At 38.9% G+C, this 25,231-nt stretch overlaps 1 protein-coding gene and 2 long non-coding RNA genes across 3 annotated transcripts; 2 read left to right on the plus strand and 1 right to left on the minus strand.

Annotated features, from left to right (window-relative positions):
- Nucleotides 1-648: 648 nt before the first annotated feature.
- Nucleotides 649-4,658, minus strand: LOC129349162 (uncharacterized). Its single transcript, XR_008602060.1, has 3 exons — nt 4,255-4,658; nt 3,254-3,354; nt 649-1,407 (listed from the first exon to the last, which is right to left on the minus strand). It is a non-coding gene; the product is annotated as an uncharacterized LOC129349162 (long non-coding RNA).
- LOC129349163 (uncharacterized) lies at nt 1,792-3,137 on the plus strand. Its single transcript, XR_008602061.1, has 2 exons — nt 1,792-2,464; nt 2,977-3,137. It is a non-coding gene; the product is annotated as an uncharacterized LOC129349163 (long non-coding RNA).
- A 487-nt stretch (nt 4,659-5,145) lies between the features above and the next one.
- LOC111580369 (phosphatidylinositol transfer protein beta isoform) lies at nt 5,146-24,096 on the plus strand. The gene is made up of 11 exons (XM_023288093.3): nt 5,146-5,180; nt 8,780-8,810; nt 10,039-10,184; nt 10,418-10,509; nt 10,659-10,666; nt 10,782-10,856; nt 10,944-11,027; nt 13,566-13,643; nt 16,529-16,639; nt 17,098-17,220; nt 21,436-24,096. The coding sequence occupies exons 1-11, from the start codon at nt 5,161-5,163 to the stop codon at nt 21,481-21,483; spliced, it is 816 nt and encodes a 271-aa protein (XP_023143861.1). The 5' UTR covers nt 5,146-5,160; the 3' UTR covers nt 21,484-24,096.
- The last annotated feature ends 1,135 nt before the right edge of the window (nt 24,097-25,231 follow it).

Here is a 25,231-nt window from a genome sequence, read left to right on the forward strand (position 1 = left end):
ACCAGGACTCTGCAGAAGTTCCTTCAAACAGATACTTTTGTGTTTCCATTTAAGGCCTCAGGTTTGAACGTACAGCAGAGGATTAGAAAGGAGTGATTTTAATGTTTAAATCAGTCCAATAAATGTTTGGCGTGAAAATTATTAAAATTTTGATTTAGATAGATTTGTGTCAAATAATATTGTAGAGTCTCACTTAAATATATCCAAATGAGTTCAGTGTATGTACATTTTATAGAATATTTGATTTCTTAATCTCAATACTGTAGGGTCTGACCCTAAATATTATAATGATGTAAATTTAAATAGTAATTTAGTGCAGCGTTATAAACTTTAATCATCTAAACTTGCATAATAAATATCACTGCACAATCTTAACCTGAACATTCATATTATTGAGGTAAATTTACATAAATCATGATATTCTATAGTCTTAACTGGAATATTTCTAACAATAATCTTTTTGTATTGTGCTGATAAACAACAATAACCAGACTATCAGATAATATTTGTTGTCTGTGATTGTGAGACTAAATTCCTCCACATTCTGGAACTGGACTGCATTTCCCAAAATGGAAACATGGACAGAATTTAACACTCTTGTATCCATGGCAACACTAATGTTTGTGCTTCTTACCAAAGTTCACAACACAAGTAAAGATTTTAATGTAAAACTTCAGGGATGAATGCTGACCATAAGTATTCTGATCAATACTTCATGATCAATATCAGGACAGATGTTACAACTCCAGCTGCTGCATTAGACTGCAGTTATTCACAGAGAAATTAAAACATCACATTCCTCATGAAAACTAGATGGGACTTTTATTAAATGAAGTGTTGGTGAATAAACAGTGTAAAAAGTGCAAAGCAGCTCCATTAAATCAGGAGATGTGAGACTTCCACAGCATGGATCATCATCTGCTGTGTTGATTCATAGCTGAATGTCAGAATGAACTGAGCTAGAAAAGCTGCTTTGAGCTGCAACATTACAGTCTGACAATCCAACACCATCACAGTTTTCATCTGGTTGTTTTGCTCCGACATGCTGTGAAGTTCAGTTTTTACCTGAATCAATACAGAGATTCTATTTCCAACCAAGACTGGAAGAAAAATTAGAATGTTATGAGGTTATTAATGCAACTAAATCCTTTCAGATGGAAGGATTTACTTCTAAGTTCTAATTCAAGTTTCAGTTGGAGCACATTGCATTCACAAAGAAAAACAGCGAAACCTTCATAGCAACATTTAATAAACCTAAAGCTTCCCTGTTGGCTCATTGGTGGAGTTTGTTACTGAGCATCTGAACCTTAAATCCAGTGAGACGACCATCTTCAGTCGAGGCCAGTCAGAGAACTTCAAGACCTTCCATCAGCTGGACCAGATGTGGCATCATCTCCCTCTGAACATCTGGATGACAGGAGAAAAGACAGAAATCAAACACAGATCACAGAAATACAGTTTATTCACTTTCATCATTTTATAAAAGTAGCATGAACTTTATTAAAACTTGACAACATCAGTAATGAAAGTAAATGTTTTTATCTCATGTTGAAGCTAAATTTAAAGTCAATTTTAATGACAGTTTATCCTGAGAGGAGTGAGAATGGAGCTTTTCTTTCCTTTTTAGAATATTCCCTCCAAATATTCTGTTTATTATTGGCTTTAGAAGCATTTTTCATTACTTATTTACTTTTAGATACCTCAAACTGATACACTTTGCTGGTTTGCAGATAATTTCATGTACAATGACATTAAAGATCTTCTGTTATAACATATTGCTAAAACAAGAACTGCAAACCTTCTCAACCATCTCTCAGGCTGCAAAATTCCAACTGCGACCAAGAATTATCTGATGTACTTATTATTACAATCTTTACTGAACCAGCCCTGGAATTAATAAAAATCTGTATATGGATGATTTTCTCTGATGGGACCACTATGGAAGCCGTAGTAACAATTAACTATCCTTTGAAGGGAAAGATTAGGTCTTCTTCAGGTGGATAAAAAAAATGCTCTCCCTTAAAAAAAATTTTTTTAAAAATGCATACAATAAAGTAAATCTCTTCTGCACTGCACACATACTCCACTTTTGTATAACTCTGGATGTCAGAGTAAAGGCAGACAGATCCACCAATCAGCCACAACATTCTGACCACTGACAGCTGAAGAGAACAACATCCATCATCTTGTTCTAATGCAACGTTCTGCTGGGAAACCTTGACGTTCATGTGGATGTTTGACATGTACCACCACCTAAACACTGCAGGACAAACAACCCCCTAATCTCCATGGCAACAGCAGTCCTTGATGCCAGCTGCCACCCTCAGCAGGACAAACTAAAACTGCTACTACAGGAGTGGTCCGAGGAACATGACAGAGCTAAGCTGTTCACCTGGGTTCCACACTCTCCACATCCAGATCTGATTGAGCATCTGTGGGATGGTCCAGGATCAGCCTGGTCTAGGTAGGACCCACCCTGCAACCCACAGCATCCACAGAATCCACAGGACATCCCCAGAGGTTCTGATGAACCACTGGGTCAGAGGAGTTTTAGCAGCATAAAGGGACCAACACAGTATTAGTCAGGTGGTCAGAATGTTATACTGTTATATTGTCATGCTGATTATATGATCAGTAAATGTTACCATCAATTATAACGTCCACATTGATCAGGAAAAAAAAAACTATCAGTTCATTCAGAAACTGTGGGGTTAAACCTATAAACATAGACACAGTTTGTTTCAAAGCAGAACACCAGCTGGTTTTCACTAAAGAAGCTTTGAGAGCAACAATTAAATGACAGTTTTGTTCTCATTAAGTTCAGAGTCAGCCACAATAAAGTACACACGTCAGGAAAAGAAAAACTTTTATAAATATTTCATTTGTATAAGTACTTCTATACATCTAGATACCTCTTTCTAAGTTTGATCAAATCACGATAACTCTGTGTCCTGTTGTACGATGTTTTCCCAACAGATGGCGCTACCCTCATGAATGGAGCATCAACAAGTGACGTCTACAACACAACAGAAATGTCTGGAAGCCAGTGGCCACCACTTTGAGCACCTCTTGTAATTGTAGAGGCCAAAGATAACTTTTATTAATCTTGTGATGTCTGAATAAATTTGGTATTGAAATATTTATGCAAGTTTTTCTTTTCCTGATGTGTGTAAACATTATTTTGGCTGACTCTGTATAATGGGTTTCTGACAGGTCACCGGGCAACATCTTTTTATAATAATGACAAACATACCTGCATTCTACAGGAGTGATTTTCCTCATGTGCAGGTAAAGATGTGTGAGGACCTTAGAGATGACAGGAGCAGGAGTCATCCTCACTAATTCAGCTTCAATCTAGAAACAGAAAGACCACAAACAAACACACTGATATACTCTCAAATGTTCAACCTCACAGCCTCAAAATATCTGTTTAGGAAGTGTTGTGTTTCTAAATTCTGCTGAAAGCATTGACAGACATTCTCTTACAAGTTTGTGTAAAAAGCAGCCTGTCCTCTGAGCTACTGAGAAATTTTCCTGAACAAAGTTTCTACGTGTAAATCAGCTCAACAAAAACTAAAGCCTCAGTCAGAGATAACAGGTATCACAAATTATAAAGAACTTTCTTTGTTAACTCAGACTTTCTGCTTCAACCTCACATAAAAAGGAGAGTTTAACTCGTCAGGTGACTGAAAATGAACGGCTTGTGCAGTTCTAGATCCAAAAGTAGGATGTTTCAACTCATGTTTTACTACAAATACATGCAGTAATAAATAAATACAATGGCTGGTTGTTAGTTTATTCACTATTAATGTCATTTTATATACTGGATTGAACTTGAGCAGTGGAAGAGAGAAGGAATTTAATGAAATTATGGAGATTCAGAGAGGTAATGTTGCGCAATGTTAAGTTAAGCGTGGTTTAATTCAAACCAGCTGAATGTTAACCTTCAGGGCAGCTCAACGGGTTTCAGTTAACCTTAAAGTAAAATAACTTTTTTTAAAGCTAAAATACACAGCAGAGAAATACAGGTTGAGGTCATTCTAATAATGAAGAACAGCTGCGGCAGCAACTGACACAGGTGTTCAGCGGTAAGTTAGCCACCTGTGATAATTAGCCCGCTAGCTAACTTAGCCGCTTAGCTAGCTAACGGGTCCGGACCAACTGCTCAAACACGACAAAACACAACTCTTCACAAGTCGCTGACTTAACGTACAACAAAATAACGCTACTGGTTAGAAGTATTTATCTTCTTACCATGTTTTACTCCAAAAACAAGGTCAACAGCAGCCAGAGATGCTACCAGACTTGCCGACCATAGATATACATAGACTGGATACAAGCGCACTGTCTTCTATCTTTGGTCTGACCAATCGCTGCTCTCTGGCTCCGCCCTCTGAGAATCTTGTTGTCGTTTGGCTCCACACTTGCTGATGACCACTTCCGGTCTCAGAAAATGAAAAAACGGACCTTTTTCGTTTCTGTCTCTTACTGATTTTACTTTCTTGTTATTCTAAATATAAAACGAAAATCAAAGCATTTAAAAAAAAAATCGTATATCCCTTTTTGATCATGAAAAGGAAAAACGCCTTGTATTTCAATTTTAATTTTTGTATTTTAAAACGAAAATCAAATAACCACTTGTTTTTTGTTTTTCAATACCCGTTTCAGAACGGAAAATCCAATTACCAGATCCGTACACGGACCATACATCGATAGATGGATAGATACATAGATACATAGATAATTTCAGTATTTTTAGGAAGTCCAAACCAAACAACTAATCCAGTACCCTGCACTATAATTGAACAATAGATAAAAAGAAAAATAATTGTTAATTGCAGCCCTAATAGATAGATATGAAAATTGCAATTAAAAGTCGTTGTTAGGTATAATTATATTCACGATTTTTTTCAATTACTTTGCAAATAAATGTGAAATAAACCCTGCTACCGATCAAAACCAGAAGTGTAATGGGCGGGCTAAACCTGAAGACAAAGAGATTCTATTGGCTCATGCTAAACAGTAGGTGCCGCCCCTCCTTCCTTCAGCCAATCATGACTCGTGAGGGAGGGCCCGGGTGCCACTCTTAGGAGCCTATGACGTCAGCAGCAGTCGGCGGTCGCTGGGCAGTACCAGCAGCACCAAAAGCAAGGAGTTACGATGGTTCTCATCAAGGAGTAGTAAGTGTGCACTTTCTTATTCAAACTGTCCTTTTCTGAGCATTTTGAAACCACTATATGGTTTAATAACAGGTTCCGGTGTGTCAGTGCAGTTTTGTCACCGCCGGGCCATCAGTGAAAACTTTTCATCTTGCTCGGTGTCCGTGTCAGGCACACGAGGGAAGGGTGGGATTGCTCAAGAGCCGCTCTGGCCTACCGGCTTTGACAGAAGGACGGCGTTGTGTGGCAGCTGTTGGCTTCCTACAGTTTTTCATATGTTCACGCTAAGTTGCTGGCTGCTAAACACTCCAGCCTGGGGGTTTTTGCTTGGTGTTTAAAGTGTTTTCAGTGCCTGCAAGCTTCTCGGTTTGCTAACGCTAAGTTAGCTAACCTAACGGTGTAACCTGAATGGGAAGTCACCTAGCGCTGCTCACTTACTGTTATCTTAGCCGTATTGACACATCAACTCATGGCGGCGCCGCCTAATCTTACCCTATTGGAGACACTGTGATTAACGAGCGAGTTTACTGATTGTTTTTCTTGTGTTAAACTGAGCAATTTCATCAACTAGGTTTCCGCTGGTAGCACTAGTAAGATGACGCTCGTTAGCTGCTAGCGGTCTGAGTCATGAAGTTGGCTCAAAAGATGTTTATTTAAAGCCGTTATCAATTAGACCAAACCACGGCAGTAAACTAGTCGTAATCCCAACACAGAAAAGCGGTTAGTTAATGTTAGCTTTACAGTTGGCCTTTTAAAACACTTGTCAAATGTGTTCCTGCTGTATCGGGAAATGCAAGGATGTTAATTTGACTCCATCAAAGCAACAGTCCTGTTATTACGCCATTCTCTCCATCCTCTAGTCAAATGCCAGTAAACTTTACATGGCAAACAAAACATATGGCCTCGTATTTGTGCTGATTGCATCCACTTAGTTCCATTTGCAAGTGATTGTTTATACCTATTTGGGATTCATTAAGTCCATAAATTTAGCTTTAACATTGTTTATTGAGATATTGGACGTATGGACGAGGATTATTAGTTTAATTTTGCATTTCACAGAAATTCAGAAACTTAGGCAAGATGCAGATTAGAATTATAGAAAGCCATGTTACCTCAGTGTTTTTACTCCACAAATATAACACAGCAGTGCACTTGAGCACTATGTGACCTTAATTCCAGTCCAGTTCCAATGAGCAGAAACACACACCAATATTCAGAAGTTATGATAACCTGCTCTAATGCATGAGATCACTCAGTGATTATACCTATTGAAGATAGATAGTTTATCCTCATCTGTGTTCTTCAACTGCTGCATCCTTAAAAACATGCTCACCATAGATGAGTGTCCAGGTAAGTATTATTAAATTTGGGTTTTCTTTTCAAATTTGGGGAGCATCCTGATTGTCACTCATCATAAGGCTTTGCTCTTGAGTTGCCAGTGTTCATATGGCAGCTTGAAGAGATGAAACACCTCACATGGGTGTCTTTTGAAAGTCTAGCTTTATTTTCACACAGGCTGATGCTGTAGTGTTAATTTTATTTCAGATGAAATGTAAATTTTCTTTGTCGTTGTTTGCTACAACTCAGCATAATCCAGGAGCATAGTGGAGGAAAAAGGCCACTCAGAAAACAGTGCAGTACAGCCTTTCTTTCGATTCATACTTAGACAGAGCTTCTTCTTCCTACTTTTTTTTTCTTTTACACTTGGTGGTTAGTGGTTAGTGAGGGAAACTTCTTTCTCATCAGGGTAAATGATGCAATGGCTTTGAACACAGCCTATCACACCCTGAAGTAGAACTCTCTTCCCACATCAAGAGAAAGTTTGATGTGTGCATTGAGTAAAGATGGTCTTTAGCTGTCAGATATATTATGGAGTAATTATTCTTTTTTTCTTGTTGAAACAGCAACACTTTCTGTCATTGGTCTGTGAAACCCATTTGTCATCTTTTTGGATCCAAATGACCCACTTGCATGTTCTTTGTTACTTTGTCTCACACAAGTCTTTAAATTGTCTTGCAGTCATGTTCAAACTTTGGATTTATTCATGTCGAGTCCTTCATATTTTGCTGAAGTCAGCAGTGTGTCAGACTGGGTAATAGTAGTTTTTTTTTCTTGAGGAACAGTGACCTCAGCTCTTTTTCTGTTCGTGATCCTTAGAGGGTTTTTCAGCATTGTGGAGGTTATTTCAGTTTCGTGTTCATGAGCACACATGGACTATAGCCTTACTGCCTCCTCTGCACTGGTTCATGTTTGTTGCATACTGTGTAGAATGGCATGCATTTGGCACGTTACAGTCATTCTAAACGTGGAAAATAGTATCAGGCATGGACAAGGAACTTTGTGTGCAAATGTATATCTGAATGTCTTTTCATTGCTGTCAAACAGGCCTTTATGACGAGAAGCCATTACATAACACTCTTCAAAGCCACAAGACTTTTTTGATACAAACGGTAGTTTTATCTCTCAGAATACGGGAGTTGTTGCTCCACCACCACCTTGATTGGTTACTTACTAAAGTTACAAATCAACAACCAAACAGGCAAGCTAACTAATCAATGAAGGCAACTGCAGACCAGCAACTCCCATGTTCTGAAATACATTGCTTAACTTGTCAGGCATATCAGCTGCCATCTAGTGTAGATAATATGCTGACTATGGATAAATACATCACCACTTCTGTGGCGCATTTTGTAAGTACCAGTCTCTGCAGTGGAGTCCAAGGCATACTTGACCACACTGTGAGAACACTTTGTCTTTCCCTATTTGTCTCGAAGACCATCCAGCATCATGAAATGCCTTAATTGGGATTCTGTCTTTTTCAGTGAGTTCCCCGCACTTCACCATTTTGAACCAGTGTAAGGAATTTCAAACTGAAGTCACATTTTTATACCCAAACTTGAGCCAGCACACTGGAATTCTCTGAGAAGTCAGAAATGAATCAAGAGTAACATACAGCCATGAAAACATTTTTTTTCTGTTCAGGAATGCAAGCAAATAACTGTAAAAAATTTAGCTTCTCAATTAAAAAATAATAATGTGCTTTACTGATTTTTTTTTTGTTTTTTTGTAAAACAGTAAAATTGAAAATTTGTGGAAAACAACAATGTTATTATTATTATTATTATTATTATTATTATTATTATTATTATTATTATTATTATTATTATTATTATTATTATTATTATTATTATATTTTAGCATTAAAGATAGATATGTAGTTAGGTAGATAGATTTAAAGCGATTTTAAAGCAACTTTGACAGGCAGTAAGACAACAGTTGTATTAAAGATAAGGTGCATAAAAATTTTACAGTCATATTTTTCATTTTGATTAAAGACCTTGCACATATTGGTGGATTAACCATTACAAAAGCATAAAAAAATATTTTTTGGTAACCAACTATATTGTTAATTTAGAGCAGTGGTGGCAAACACTTTGTTAAGCATATATAATTCTTGTTTTTTTTTACACACACAGTTGTCTGGTTTGTTATGATAATGTGTAGATCTTTTTGAAATTATAGCAAAAGGTGGCAGCAATATCGAATTGTTCAATATTAGACACTGTCTTTAGGAAACAAATGTACTGTAAATCTTATTGCAGCTTTGCTTTTTGTTACAGCCGTGTGGTTTTACCCTGTAGTGTTGAGGAGGTGAGTATTTTTGTTATTCTTGTTGTTGTTAGTAGTAGTATTATTAGAAATCTCACCCTAAGCTCATAAACACATCTTTCATTCTGTGTTATATTTCTATTGTGGTTTTAATTTAACATGCAGCCAAATGAGAGTCCCTTGTTTAGGCTAAAAGAAGTGACAGAGACAAATGGGTTATAGGAATTGCAACAAGTCTCTGTAATTTGCTTTTCTTTTAAACAATTGAAGAAAGAAATATTGTTTGATTTTTTTTTTCCCACAACACTGGGATCCAGAAAAAAAAACCTTCATATGTACTTGTGACTGTTTTAGTGGTCAGTTTTTCCCCTGTATTTACAAAGGTTTATGTCATGAATCTCACACTCAGCCTGCTGCCTTATATGGAGATAAAAATCTGTTGGCAATTAGTGTTGTGTTTTACAATTCTATGTAAGTGAATGCAACTTTTTTTTTATTTGGGGGAAAAACAATAAAGAAGAGCTCTGGCATAAGTCAACAGCCACATTTCTGTTACTGTGTTTGCTGCTCAATCATCACAACATGAGACAGTAGTTAATTTGGCTTTAAGATTTCAGGTTAGAATTAAAATTTGAAATGCTGAAGTGGGTGGAGTGGTGGCACAAGATGAAGTACAAGAAGGAAAAAATATGTTGCACAAAATGTAATTTACTTTTTGTGAGTTCATGGTCATTTTTTTATTTTTATTTTTTTGTGCAATGCTGGACAACCTGGAAATGAAACAATCGTGAGAAAACCTTCTTGATTGGTTACAAACAGAGCTGCAACAATTAGTTTAATTATTGATTAGCAATCGGTTATGGAGTTAAATGCCAGCTATTTTGGTGATCTTTTTTTTTTTTTTTTAAATGAAACATTGTAGTCGAAAAGAAGTCCAAATCCTCAGATTCCAGCTTTTAACATTAGTTTTATTCCTCTTCTATGACCATAAAATGAATTAATTAACAATGAAACTAATTGTTAGTTGTATCCTGAGTCAACAAAAGCTCCAGATTATGTGCCCGCTTAGCTTATAGACTAATTAGGTTAACATTGCTTCATTTTAAATTCTCACACGTCAACTTTTGGAATTATCTGGACAAAAAAAAATAAAGGAAAAACTGCAAAGTATCGTCAAACTTACAAGGACAGCAATTATGGTTGATGATCTATTAACTGGAATTCATCAAGGGTTTTGTATGTTTATGTTAAAGTTATGTTTGTGTTACAGTATCAAGTCGGACAGCTGTTTTCTGTGGCTGAAGCGAGTAAAAATGAGACGGGTGGTGGTGAGGGCATTGAGGTACTCAAAAATGAGCCCTATGAAAAAGATGGAGAGAAAGGACAGTACACGCACAAAATCTACCACCTTAAAAGGTAAGCATTTTTCTATTATTTTTGAAAAATTGGATTGACTTCCATGTTTTTCTCATAGTGTAATAGCACGGTGTTACCAGCCAGTGGCAGTGTTGTCTCATATGTGAAGCCTTTCAAGTGTACGTTTGCCTTCCTACACATCACATCTTGCGTGTCAAACGCCTGAACCGATGTGTTTCCCTTATTTCCTTTTGACCCACACCAACCTGTTCCTATCCTCCCTCACCCTACAGTAAAGTCCCAGGGTTTGTCAAGCTCCTTGCCCCTGAAGGCTCCCTGGTTTTCCATGAAAAAGCTTGGAATGCCTACCCTTACTGCCGAACCAGTGAGTCCCACTCCCCATCTTTGCTTTACTCTGAAATTCCAAACGCGCTCGTGTTAATTGTATCATGTTGTAGTGTTGTTATCTTAAATATTTATTATATATTGTTTTAATTTCTCCCCCTTTTCTCGTCATGCTTTACCTGGATGAAGTTGTGACGGTAGGTACCTTTAAATAGATTTTATTTTCTAGAATTTCCTACAGTATAAATACTCCTAAGTGTATGTTTGTATACTTTTTCATACGTTAACATTCCTTCTGTGTCTTTATTCTAGAATGAGTATATGAAAGACAGTTTCTTTATTAAAATTGAGACGTGGCACAAACCAGACCTTGGAACACAAGAAAATGTGAGTACATTAAATCATGCAAATACCAAATATGAATCATGAATTTTAGTTTCTTTGCTCTTGTTACAAATGTTTGTCTTTGTTCAGGTGCACAGATTAGACGAAGCCACATGGAAGACTGTCACTGTTGTGCCCATTGACATTGCAGATGGAAGTCAAGTGTCCAATTCTGTAAGTGCAAACTCTTGCATTTGACAGTGCAAGATAAAAAAAACACAATTTGGCGCCTTCGTGTGGACAAGGGTGGTCATTACCAAACTATCTGTCCAACCCATCTACATTAAGGGATGTAAAAGTAGATGTTATGGATATTATTTTTAACAAGCAGTAATCATATCATTTCATTGACTTTTGAGGTTCTTCTTTTTTCTTTTAATACATTAATTTCAGGAGTGAGTGAAACATGCAGAATCAGTATTTAAGAACAGAATAATCAGTAAATATTGTTACATTTAAATTGTATTCAACTGATCATTATTCAGTAAGTGTTTGTGTTGATTAGTTAATTTTGTTCGTCTGAAAAAAAAGACTGTAGCCCATCACAGACTTTCAGCCTAAGGGGACATCATGCAGTTGCTAATTTTTTTCTTCAGAACAACATTTTAAAAAAAAAAAGAAACAGATACTTTATTCATTTTGATTTCAAACATGAAAAGAAACTGCTGGAAACTAGAAACGTTTGACATTTTTATTTGACAAATAACTTCAGCAAGTTGGCGGTATTTAAAGTGTTGATTAATATACTGTTGATCAACTCGTTAGTTGTCTAAAGAAAAATTATCTTGCTTCTTCTTCAAGGCAGAATTATTTATTTATTTTTGAGACTGTCTTTTGAAGTCATGCTTTAAACAAAGCTGAAATACTTGTAGATGTGTGTTGTATTTGTGGAACTGTTTTAATGGAAATGGTAGATTCAAGGCTGGAAATCTGCCTTACCAGAAGATGAAATTGCACAAAACACATAATTGTTCAATCGATTATTTGTCTGATCTGTCAGGTTTTAAAACTGTGGAAAAAGTGTCTTGCTTTGTTTGACCAACGGTTTAACACCCAAAGATAGTCTGCTTACTTTGATGTAAAACAGAAAAAAAATGTGAATTTTGAAATGCTGCTTGAAAAATTCCAAGAATAATAATGATAAAAGTTGTTTAGTAATTTTCTGTCAGTCAACTATTTGAATAATTCACCAGTAGTTTCAGGTAGATGTTATCTAATTTGTTGTCTGTAATTAACAAGTATAAACAACTTGAAACCTTTTATTTAAAAATTACACACATCACTTTTGGGCCTCCAAAGATTGCCCTAATAATATTTTGATAATATTTTCACAAATATAAATTTGACTTTCCAATACTCCATTTAGAAACTCTGAAATCTTATTTGAAGATGTTGCACATTATTGCTGTTATTTGACATCACATTGCCTCATTTCAGCGGTGCTGTCTAAGTGCGTGCCGGCATATGTGTGGCTATTTTGCCGAGAAGCATTGGTTTCAGTGTGTGTACATGTTTGTTTGCGGTGGGTAGTTAACGAGGCAGACGTGTTTCCCTTGCTGTAGGAGTGTGTTGTGTCTGAGGGCCCTATCAGCCCTCAGCCTCAGGCATGACTGCAGGGCCTGGGGCGTACCGCCAGCACAGATGAGTTTGTTAGTGTAATTAAGGCTCACAGTGTTGCGTGTGCCGTAACTAGACAAATACACACACCACGTAAACACACTTGTGCTCTAACACACACTTTTACTTGAGGAGTAGCTCCTTTTCGTGTACCACGGCACATCGATTCACAGACCTCATTAGTGCAGCACAGCGTATTGTTATAGTGATGGAGCTCTCAGCATTAAAACAGCCAAATTATTGTGTTTGTGTGTGTGTGTGTGTGTGTAGGGGTGCGTTTCCATTTTTTTCCACACGTTTGGCACCCTCCTGTTGGCCAGTAGCCCTGAAAAAGTAGCTTTTAGCTGCAGGCGCATCATGATTTATTTAAAATTGCTGGGCCCTTGAGCTGTTGATAATTTGAAAGCCATTTCATTTATTTGTATTACTATTTCTCTTGCCCGTTTTATGAAGTCAACTTTGTCATTTTTGTCATGTGCCCGTGCGTGCATGTGTGCTCAGTGTCTCTTTATTTTTCTATTCACATTAAAGCTCTTTTTGCCATATTACCAAGGTTCTCCTGTATAATGGAGCATAAGTGGTTACTTCACTAAAACAGGGTTGGAAGGACATGAATATATGAACTGCATGTATAGGGTAAGGAGTGTTGTAGTAGTTGTCACTGAAGAGGTATACAAAGACTTGACGTGCAGCAGGGACATAGAAGCAAATTACATGAATTGACACCAATTTCAGCCAAATTATATAGATGTTGCTGGTGGCCTCAGTGCCCCAAAGACAATTTATCTCTGAGCCACTTGTGAGCTCTGGTCCTGACTTTATCTGTAGGGATTTGGAGAGTTAGTGCAGCACTCTTTGTCCTTTCTATGGCCATGACAGTTTAGTTGGTAAATAGTAGTGTTGGATCAACAGACCACATTGAAATTTACCTTTCTTTTGTTCAGAGAACTATAGAATTCATGTCATTATCTTAGCATGCTTCAGTTACTTTTTGGGGGGCAAATCTTCTAGATTTCTTAAGCTCTTATCAAATTAAGCTAATCGATTGCTAAATGCTTAGTTCATGGTGCCCTTTTTTTAAATTTCTCATTATAGGACTACAAGCCAGATGAGGATCCCGCCACATTCAAGTCTGTCAAGACTGGCAGAGGACCACTTGGACCGTACTGGAAGGTAATAATCTTTTGAGCCTTGGAAATTATTGTAGATGTATCACTTTCACACACATGGCACAGAAGGCTGAGCAAAAAATGAGCCCACATTTGACCCTGTATACTAGTTTATTTAACCCCTTGATGCCTAAATTCATTTAGAATTAAATTTTGAAAAATTGTGTGTTTTTTCTTTCCAGCTGATGCTAAAATAAGGGGAGGTTGCTAATGTATCTATTACACATAGAATAGATTTATAATAAAAATAACAGCTATATACCGTAATAATTAGGTCCCACTCCGACCGGTCCTACGAGAAACCAGTGCATGCAAAAGGTTCCAAGGCACGTATAGAATATGCACAAAACGGCATTGGGGAAATGGATACGCTATCTTGGCTGCAGTCTGAATGAAAGTGGTATGTTGCGAATTGTAAGTGTACAATTGTAGTTGTAAGTTTATAAGTGGGTGGTATGTTGCGACAATAGGCGTCAAGGGGTAAAGTAGATATATACCTGGCTGTTATTTACAAGATCTGCCGCTGTGCTTTTACACATTTTGCTGCTGTAATTCCACAATCTTGTGTAATACTGTGTAGTTCTTCATTATTTTACCATGATGGTTGCTGCGATGTTTTCATCTAGGAAGTTCAAGTTGGCTGGTGCAACTTAGCAGTGAAAATAAAAATTTCCCAAAGCACTCAATAAAACAAGGTGGGTCACATTTAAAATGGAGAGGATATGAAACATCTGTAAATCTGACTAGGACAGACTGTCCTCCCTCCAGAGAGACCTTTGCCAACTCGGAAAAAGCTACAGGGTTTAATAGCTGGCATGGCAGACAGAATGCAGCAGTTTTTGGAGAAACCATCAACAAGTACAAAGCCGCTGTTGAAAATTCTACACATATCATTTTGGCTGGTGTTTGACAGTACATGTGTGGGACACGCTCGAACATTAGGGATATAACTCCAGTCTGAGACCAAACATTGAGCTTTGTGTGGTGTTTGGTAGTGGCACCATCATGCTGTGGTGACGCTCCTGTGGCAGGTTTATAAAGACAGTAGGTTAAATAAATGTAGCAAAAGTCGTTCAGTTTTAGTAGGTTTTCAAAGAAGAGTAGAGATAAGTGCAGATGTACATAGCTTATGGAGACCTATTCACGTAGAGGGGAACTTGTAGGCTTGAAACGGATATCAGTTCTAAATTTACCATGACACTCAATTATATTCATAATCCATAGTTTGCTATATATTTTTTTTTATTTAAGACCAGTTTGTAGAGGTTGACTTTCACATAGACAGCAAGTCTTTTCCACCAGCACATTGCATCTAGTAATAATAAAGTGCAGAGCTGGAGGAAGGCTCAAGTGGTGTCCACTGCACTGTAAGGCTGCAATTTGATGAAGACAAATCACCTCTTTCTTAGCTCTAATTGAATGAAATAGAAATTTCAAGTCATCAGGTCAGATAAAGGTTCTACTCTCTGAACTCCGTCTGCCAGACTTTGCCTGAGGCAGAAGACAAAGCCAGAAACGGGAAAGAATCTGTTTATGGACATCGATTCTAAATTTGACAAACAACAGTTCTGTATAAAGAATGATGTATTTTTGATAAAAGGTAAAAAGTCAATAAGAAGTAGCTCATCCACACAGAGAAACTTTGTCAGGAGTTTTGTTGCTTTCCCCTCTAAACCCTGTCGTACCCTGCAGCCTCACAAACTGGTCCTGCTCACTGTTCGAGCACTGAGAATTTCTATTCTGTAGTGGAGCCCTCAAAGTTCACCATGGGAAACTTTCCTCTGCTTCAAGAATTTTCACAGAACAAAGGCAGCCAAACAGCTTTAAAAAGTATGAATAAAGAAGCACAACTTTTATTTTGTGTTTTTAATTAGATCACTTTCCCGTCCGCTGTGGACATGGAAAAAGACTGTTTTTGAAAAGGTGAAAAAAAAGTAGTTATGTGACAACAGAGGCACAATTTCTGCCAGCTTCTCAGAGCAATAAAACTCTTGTCTATCTCTGCATGCACACATGCTTGCATATCGGTACCCTTTGTATTTCTGAAAACTTCTGCTCCTTTGAGTGGGGCACAGAGAGGGAGAGAAGAAATGTCACCGTAAGTGTTTTGATGTAGAATCCGTTTCATGTGAAGTTCTCCTTTAGCGATGACAACTTTTCTAAACCCACTGCAAATTTAGAAATGTTTCTCATTTCCCTTCTCTCGCACTCCTCCATGATCGTAGCATCAAACGGCAGTGGTATGAGGGTGATTGAGGCGGGTCTGTGGCATTTTCTCTTGGAATGCCGAACCAGAATGAAGTGATTAATTAAACAGGTGTTCTCGGAGGGAGAGTATGTGTGTTCTGGGGGCGAGCGGGTCCTAGGTGTTAATAATGTAACCAGCTTTGCACTGCGACGCCCTTATCGCTTCGTGAGCACCGTTTTATCTGCCTTCTGTGGCCACAAAGGCATGCCTGTCGGGAACGGTGTCGCTGTCAGGGCGAAGGCAGAGAAATGGTCCCTTCATCTGGAGTTTATCCACTTTGCTGTGCCCCAACCCCCTCCTACTTTTCTTCTCTTCTTCAGAGCGAGGCAGAGTGCAAGCGGCAGATGGATTTAGAAAGTGTGTTGTAGATTAGGGCACTTTTATCTGTGCACAGCACATCTTCATATTGATAATTATTTCAGCATGCTCCATACCCAAAGCATTATGTATTAATGAATTTTAGCTTTGAATGCATCCCAGATTAGTCTAAAATAATTTTCTCTCAGCCTTCTGCTGTTTTTGCAATTATTCTCTTATTGGAAAGTTTCTGTCAAGTTTTTGCTAGGTTATTTATTCTGATACTGTGCTTTAAGAAGGCATGGGTTGTACGTGTCATTTTTTTGCTGTTCTTTTCCCAACAGAAAGAGCTGGTTAGTAAAACTGAATGCCCAAGGATGTGTGCCTACAAACTCGTCACAGTCAAGTTCAAGTGGTGGGGCCTGCAGACAAAAGTGGAGAACTTCATCCATGAGGTTAGAATGACAGGTTTATGCAGTTAAACCTCACCCAGCCAGTTCATTTTGGCTCATGTGTTATATTCAAGCTCTCAGACCTCGAGTTTGGAGAAGCAATGCTGGGCATGTTGACTGTCTGACTGACCAAAACTAGTGCTGGATGCTAGTTCAGTATTACTGTTTTTACTTCCAGCGCAAATGTGGGCTGATACTGAGATTTTGAATTACAAATGCATAATGGTTACAAGCAAATTCAAGACTAAGGTATTAATGTTTTCAGCATGTAGAATTTTGTCATAGTCACGCTGATGCATTAAACATCACTGTGAGTGTTGAAGCATTAATCATTGGTGTGACTATTGTTATGTAAATTTACATAAACTTTCTATATGCGTCAAATGCAGTTTTATTAATGACGTGAAAATGATTTAAAACACCACTCAGCCCCTAACCAAGTTTGCCACTATCTCCCATAGCAAGAGAAAAGGATCTTCACTAACTTCCATCGCCAACTCTTTTGTTGGATTGATAAGTGGGTGGAGCTGAATATGGAGGATATCCGCAGGATGGAGGCAGAAACACAGAGAGAGCTGGATGAGGTGAGTATATGAGCCATAATTAGAATTAGACCTTGTTCATATGATGTACCTATCTGTCAGTGATGAGTTTTGTGCAGCAAATCTTCACCAATTTTGTTGTGCAGTCTCTGGTGTTAAACTTGTAAAACTCGCTCGAGCTTCAGATGAACCAGTGTAATACCAAGACCTGTTTATATCCTAATAAAACTGTTGTCATCCATTCACTAGACATTAAATAAACTGAGCAGACAAGACATATGCTTTTGTAATAAAACAAGAGGACTGCTGGAGTGGCTTAAAGGTTCCCTGTGGAGTTCTTAACCCCTAGTGGTGCTATGGAGCTGCTTTTCTAAGCATTGGTCCCCTTTTTGTTTACCTCATGCACATGCATGTGGGTGGCTTTGCAAGTGAAGAGGAAAATCTCAAAGATAATAGACAGTGCATTTTGATGAGTAGAGGCCAGTTCCCACTGCACGCATCATTTGTCCTGTATAATTGTGAGTAAATTAAAAGCCACTGCAACCGGTGAGGCTGATCCTATTGGACCTGCATAGCTCATAGTGTCAGAATCTAAAATTTTTCCTTTTTGGAAAGTAGCATCAAATATCAGTGGTCCTTGAGGGCAATAGAACAGTGATTAGGGCTGTGACGGAAGATTGTAAAATGAATTATATAATCAAATGGTAAAAATACAGTAATTAGATTGTACAAATTAAAATTTGACTGTTAAGAAAAAGAAGCACTACTGCAGCTGTCTGCCTCTCAAGTTAATGTGTGGGCCTGGGCTGTTGCCCTGCATGATGGACAAGAGTCACACAGTGTCACTTTCATCAGTGAAATGTAGGTCAAGCTGAACATGTGAATAATTCAACAACTGTGGTAACAAAAGCAGAGGGTTCTCAACCCAACGCAACCACAGAGAGAGATTGATTTGTACTCTTAGAAATCTAAAAAGCAACATTTGAAAATACTTGATTTTTACTTAGTAGACTGGAACCTCAAGATGACGCTGCATGTAAGCTATGCTAGTTAGCTTTCCATATGAAGACTGGCACTTTCATGGCAGGTCCTGAAACTATGCAACCAAATGAACATTAGTTCTGTCTGTGCCCCCCTTATTAAATCTAACTGCACCACATCAACATCCTGTTCTACATACTCCAGTGCAGTAGGTAGCAAGATGCATCTAAATGTTGGTCATTGCTTAAGGTAGAGTGCTGGACATGCTTGTACCTGAACGTTCCATCTTGATCTGCTGTTAGTGCCATCTAAAGGGACCTAGACAAAGTGTATTTGTTTCAGTGTGAACGGTTCTGAAGTGTTACATTCGTGACGAGAAGCATAACATTATTCATCTCATTCTTCATGATGCGTGCAGCTGGAACAGGCCATAACCCTGAATGTCAGCATAACTTGTGATTATTTATAAGGAAACTCCACATGGTACCGTTTAACCTTGTTTTTAAGGTGTGCTAGGCATCAAGCAGTTGAGTTAGCTTTATTTCCATCTATATAGTTTATATGTCAAATTATTTTAATTTAGCTATTAGCTTGGTTATAGCTATTAGAACTTAATTTCACAGCTTAAATGTATATGTTGCATTTTTCTTTTTTACCTACTGCACTTTTAAGCACTATCATTATTTGCTGTTCACTGAAAATATGTTTGCAAGTTTAAAATGTTTGGAGTTTATGTGTTAAACCCACCAGCTTTTATTTTCCATTCTTTGTACTACCAATAATATTTATTTTTATTTCTTAATAGATGGATTTTGTTTTGTACTTTGTTGTCTTATTGAAAAAAAATGGTGAACAGCTGAATGTGAATAATTTTTTGAAAATATTTCTCTTCTGCATTTGTGAGCTTTTATTATATCTTGATCTTCAAGCGAAATTGACCAATAACAAATTTTCAGGGGAAGTATTCAGAATGTTAAAATGAACATGATGCTTGTTGTTTTTAAGACTTAAATTCATAAGTTAGAAGTGAAAGAAACAAATGTTGCTTTTTCTCAGATAGTGCCAGCTGCTTCCACAGGAATCTTAACCATGTTTCTGTGATTTCCTGTATTTCATTTTTGTCCAGATACGTAAGAAGGGTTCTGTGCGAGGTACAAAGGCTGCAGACGTGTAGCCAGGCCTGTGTAAGGTAGTTTCTTATAGGGGTTTTTCACCAGCCTGATTTGGATTAGCTCCACTGTGCTATTGGTTTTTACATTGTAGCCTCCGAGACATGTGGTCCTTCTCTGCTGCAGGGCCAAACATGGCCAACCTGTGCCAGTTTCTTAGTGTAGTATCTCAGCTCATGTCTAACGTCAAGCTGAGTCTATGTAGTTGGACTCATATGTCCATTTCTGCATTCAGATATCAGGCTTATTTTACTGTTAACTAATACTTTCTGTCTATATGAGAGCTGTGTTTATACTGTTAATATAAACTTAACTTTACTGCTTCATACTAAAAACTTTCTACTGGCAAACTGGTGATATGCTTTTATTGTGAAGGAGTCTTTGTAAATATAGTGCATCTAGCAGACAGTTAGCAGAGCTTCATTAGCGGTTCAGGTACTCGACTTTAGTTTTTCTGTGCAATGCAGTGGAAAAACCCTCACAGCAAGCCAGCGTAGCTCAACTGATCATGGCTTTCCATGGCACGGTGTGACTAACCACCCCAGTGCAAAAACCCTATTAGATGCTTTCTCTGGTCCCTGTGGGGCTTCTGTGTTGCTGCACTCCTATGCTGCTTTCACTCTGGACTCTTCGGTGTTGTGAAAGGGTTTTCAGTCCACTGTGTGTATGTGCATGGGTGTATATACTTTCACATGATTTCACATTCACTCCTCAGCTCACTCTGAATTAGTTAATCAATAGCACTAGAAAAATGATGTATGTGCGAGGTTGGTAGGTGTTTTGCTGACCCAGTGAAAATGTCCTTTCACATGTCTACGTAACTGCCTTGCTTCGTCCATTTTTCTCAGAATCACACATGCCATTTTTAAAAGGTGGCAAGTAAAAACATACACAGAAGGCATGCCCTAGTCCTGGCAATCCAGAGCATCCCCGTAGAGGAATACAAGAAGGAGAAGAAAAACAGTCCACTTGGAAATTATGGGCTTTAATTTCTGTGACTCGCATTCTCTGTAAACCCTTACCACTGCTTTGCAGTTGAAGCTACTCCAAAGATCTGTCTGGGAGCTTTTGGCCGTACAAGGAGAGCAAGGGTGGAATCTGGGCTGGACTGGCCAAAGTGGGCCAGTTTCAAACATTCCTGGCTTACTACCAGCATACAGCATTTTGTGCTTTGCCTTCCCCCTTCTCACATCTCGCCCAATTCAGCATGTGTTTCCCATTTTCCCCTGGAGTAAGTAAACAGGCGGGTGCCATCAAACAGCGCTGTGGTGAGGAGACCAACAAGACCTGAACCTCAGAGGTTAGCAGGGTCACAGTTGGACTCTGTGGGATGATGTGTGACGGTGACCACAGCCTACATACAGTCACTGCCATTCACGTTCTAGACAAGACTGCACTCTCAGACTTAGAAACACAGCATTAACTAGACAATGCACCAACAGTAATGTCTGTAGTCTTTAGATATATATATAGTGGTCGGGTGGTGTAGAAGGGGGAGGCATGAGGAAAGGGAAGGGTGCGTGTGGGGTGCTTCAAGATGGCTCCTTTTTCCTCATTAACATACAAATGGAATTCTGCAGTTGAGAAGGAGTCTGTGCTGTGATTGAGAAAAAAGGGAAGGAGGATGGGGAAAAAAGATGGAGAAGTGGGAGGGTGAATCCTCATGCCATTTCATCAGATCTGTCTATTCCTCTGTTTAGAGCCAGTGTTAGTTTGAACTGTTCCATTAAGGTGCTCGGCTATCAGATTCTAACACTAATTGACTTTCCAAAGCCATCAGCCTCAGGGTGGGAGAATTTGAAAGTGATGCTTTTATCTACCTGGAAGACAAACAGGAGGCTTGATAAGGACTGTTGGTGCCGATTTTTAAAGAACTGAAGATTTCAGTTGGCAAAAAAGAATGTTTTTTTTAATGGTTTGTGCAAAGCAAGAAGTAAAACGTTAAGTCGTATGTAATGAATGGAAATAAGTGTAAACCCTTTGTGTTGTAACTAGCAGCTTTTCATGAAGCTCTCTATTGAATGCAGGCATCCACTGAACCCACCCTCACCTGTTTTAGCCTGCATAAATCTAATGTGTGTGTTTATCTCTCTCCATTTCCCCACAGCTTCGCAAACGGGGTGAAGTGCGAGGAACCAGCGCTGCAGACGAATGAAAAGGCAAAAGATTTTAAACACCCACGATGACAGCAGTGATGGAGACTGCTAAGAGGGCTCCGTTGGTGCCACTTTATACCTTAACTGATTCAGGCTGTGGAGGAGGGAGCACTGCTACCTGCAATCAATAGAGCAGATCCCTGATTTGAACCCAATCATAGACATTCTATCCAGTGAGGAATTGATTTCTAGAAACCAACACGATCCTAGCTGATAAGACTCTGGTTAATTTTGATCTCCTGGGCAGAGAAAGGCCAGCTATCAGCATCATGTTATTGAAACCTAGCCTTCGGGAGAAATATGAAGAGGAGCGGTATATAGATGTTTTTACACAAGCAAAATTCATCAGCTTGATTCTAGAATGGTATGTGGTGGACCAAATATTTGCTCTGTATTATTTACTTTTTTCTTCTTCTTCTTCTTTTTTAGCAGCGTTTCCTCCAAAACATTCCTCACCAGGTGATGCCCTGTATGACCTCTCTTTGTCTCCTCTTTGGTCTTAACTGTGCACACTGTTGCTCAGTGGTTTGCATTCCCTGGCAGGAGACTGTTTGTCATACTCATGTTCCTTCCTGCCACAGCCTCCATTAAGTGATTACTAACACCCTTGGCGCCTTGGCCCATTGTAATCCTTCTCCCATCACCCCACCTTACCCAAAGCACTGCATCTTATTAACACTGACAATCATGCCTGTACAGGTATTCACTCTCGCTGTCATACAGAGTTAATAGAAACCCCCCCTCCCCAACACACACACACATATGCATATGACACATTCATTGCACACCTTACAAAAACGCATTTCAACTCATTCTTGCGCATATACACACAGTCTCCCAGGTGTGGATACCTTTGCGCTGACTGATCTCTTAAAAGCCCTAGATGGGCCGATCCCTGCAAGCTTGTTACTTTGGATGTGTTTACAGCTCTCGCCAACACCCCACCCCCAACCCTCCCTCCACCCTTGCTATTCTGAAGACATTCACACATAACATACAACACAGCATTCACCTCCCTAACAGATGTCCCTAGAGGAAAAACTGCACTGAAAAACAGCCACAGATGGTGCTACACCCCTCCAGCCTCTGTCACAAGCCTAACTGTACTGCAGTCACCCAGCCCACCCCAGAGGCCCGTCTCACTCATCTGGTTCTCCGAGGTAGACGGTTTCCAACAGGCCGCCTCCTCTCTGCTTCATTCCATCCATGTTTACAGATTCATAATTGCCTTATCAGTGTCCAGTCAACACCAGCACCACGCACTGCTTGCCTTAATCTCTGGACCTTTATACCTATTAGACCTGTTACACATATTGTACCTCTGCTGCCAGCTATTGCTCTAGCTACCTCCCTCTTTTCTGACTGGCAGTTTTCCCTGATGCCTAAGGGTTAGCATTAGCTGTTAGCTGCTACTTGTTAGGACTAAATCTTGGCAGACAGAGCTTTATTAGCTAAGTTGTTTGTGATGACTCTCAATTTTTCTTCAGGGTATGGAACTGCATGCTATTCGTCATGTTTCCCAACACGTGTCACAGCACCTGAGCAAGTGCAATTCCTTCAGCAAGCAAAAAATGTGTTAGTTGCAGCCATAACAGCCAGTGCACACTGGTGTCACTGAAAAGGGCTGCAGATTTTCATCGCTGCCTCAGACCAGCTGTTGGATAGATATGCCATAATAATGAGTCTTGATTCTCAACTCTAAAGCGCACTTTCTCAGTTTAGGCTTCAGAACCACATGGAATGAACCCCCAGCGTTGATTCTCAGTAGTGTAAAAAAAAAAAAAAAAAAAAAAGCTTTTTAGAGTTGTATTTGAAGACAGATATATAATTCTTGTTGCAAAGATTCTAATGTTTTTATTTTCTGTCAGTCTACTGAGGGAAAGTGATCATTTCCTCAATAATGGCTTATTGGCTTGTCCAAAGAGTGTAAATGGATTTCTGATATGTTTACGTGTTGAGCAATTGTTGATTAATATAGGAAAATTAGGAAGCAGTTGTCTGAGGTAACATTTTTCAATGACAAAATTCTCAGGTGAACAATCGCAAAGATCTTTTTTTTTTGATGTAGTTGCTCATCAGTTGCGCCAAATAATTGATGTCCTTCTCCACTGTGGGAAATATGGCATGCCAGTTTTAACATCATAAGATGGTCATGATACAGCTTATTCCATGTTGTCACTGTATATTGGAGACAGACACCTGGTCTTTGTTACTGTACTAGAATTACAGCCATGGAGAAATGTGGAACAGTTGGTCTACAGTGTAATCAGTGTTTCCAAGTCAATCTTAATGATTCCTGCTGTCTGTTGAATAACAGACCCAATGGCTTAAGACAATAACCTAAATCAATTGTTCACCATATGTCAAGACAATGATATTGGTGAGAGGAAGTATTTACAAAGCAGCTGTACAGTCTTATCCTAATTTATGAAATACACAACTGTTTAATTACCGATGGCGTGCTTTTTAAAGGTTCTGATCAGCTTTTGAAAATCAGGGGACATGGTAGTGAATGTATGATATATTGTGCCTTTTCTTCTGTATATCTTTTTGTGTGCCATTAAGTCTACACATTGTTCCTAAGTATCAATAAATTTTGTCTCTAAAATAAATGACATTTTGGTCTGATTTTGTGCAGGTGGCTGTTGGAGATTTAAGACTTTGCCTGAGGGAACGTAGTCAGACTCTTCCCTTAGTGCTCGTCTACATGTTTCAGACCAGTGGACTTGCTGAAAGATCTGCCACGGTCCCATTTATTTACTTGGAAAACTTTACACCCACTGATGACAACAGCAAACTCACAGATGTACATAAACAATCCGTGGGTGTGCAGAGTTCACTAAACATCCAGCTCTACTATCTGAGTCACCATCTTTTAAATGATGCACTAACAGATTTTGATTGAATATGTATGCTGTATGCTCTAATTCAATTCGTGTAGCTTTGACAAGGGCTGAGGCTTAATTACAACTTTTAGTTCTCTGCTTTAAATGCAGATATATTCCGCAAAGTTACTGGTGTCTCCGGTATGGACTAGACTTTGTGCGACCCTGCGGGTCAGAAGAGTCACACAATAACAGCGGAATCTGTGCTAAAGAGCAGGAAAAGCCGCCAGTCTGCTGGCTGAGATAGCCGTCTTTTTTATTGTTTGTGGAGGAACGGTCACATGGGCCTGCTGCAAGGAAACCAGTCATATCTGCCACAGAACAAGCAAATAATGCTGTTTCTAAAAGAGGAGATGGGCAGACTCGCCCACACACCTCCTGTTAAGTGGCAGCTCACAGTAGTCTACAGTAGGCATGCATCCATCCATCCATGTGTCTCCCTCGCAGAGAAGATGAAGGGACATGTCATGAGTGAGCCCCTGTCGTTTAAATAGATACAGCAACAGATGAAGAGGAGAAATGAATCTCAAAGAGAGGCTCAAGATTTGACATAGCAGGACATCCAGGCATGCGACCAAAGAAAGTCTCAACGTTCAGAGCTAAAAACACTTTGTGGTAGCCAGAGAGATCGGCTTATTGCTTTAATGCCTTAGCAGAATTCACAGCATCCTTAAATCTGTCAAAATAATTTGTGTGAGCCTGCAACACTTAAAAAAAGAAAAGCTGTACCAGTGTTCGTACACCACATGGTTGCATTTCCTGCCACGAGACAACACACTGAGGCGAGAGGTTCTGTTTCTGGAGGAAGTGGCACAGTGAAGATTAAACTCACAGTTTGGTCCACACCTACAATGTTTGTGTA

The sequence above is a fragment of the Amphiprion ocellaris genome, chromosome 6 (genome assembly GCF_022539595.1).
Source record: "Amphiprion ocellaris isolate individual 3 ecotype Okinawa chromosome 6, ASM2253959v1, whole genome shotgun sequence".
Taxonomy (NCBI): domain Eukaryota; kingdom Metazoa; phylum Chordata; class Actinopteri; family Pomacentridae; genus Amphiprion; species Amphiprion ocellaris.

What these genes read in the sequence shown, in the direction of transcription:
- LOC111580369 (XM_023288093.3), top strand. Translation starts at nt 5,161, where the DNA reads ATGGTTCTCATCAAGGAGTA. An exon ending in TACCCTGTAGTGTTGAGGAG is followed by an intron (nt 8,811 to 10,038) that starts GTGAGTATTTTT and finishes TTTGTGTTACAG; the next exon opens with TATCAAGTCGGACAGCTGTT. An exon ending in ACCTTGGAACACAAGAAAAT is followed by an intron (nt 10,857 to 10,943) that starts GTGAGTACATTA and finishes GTCTTTGTTCAG; the next exon opens with GTGCACAGATTAGACGAAGC.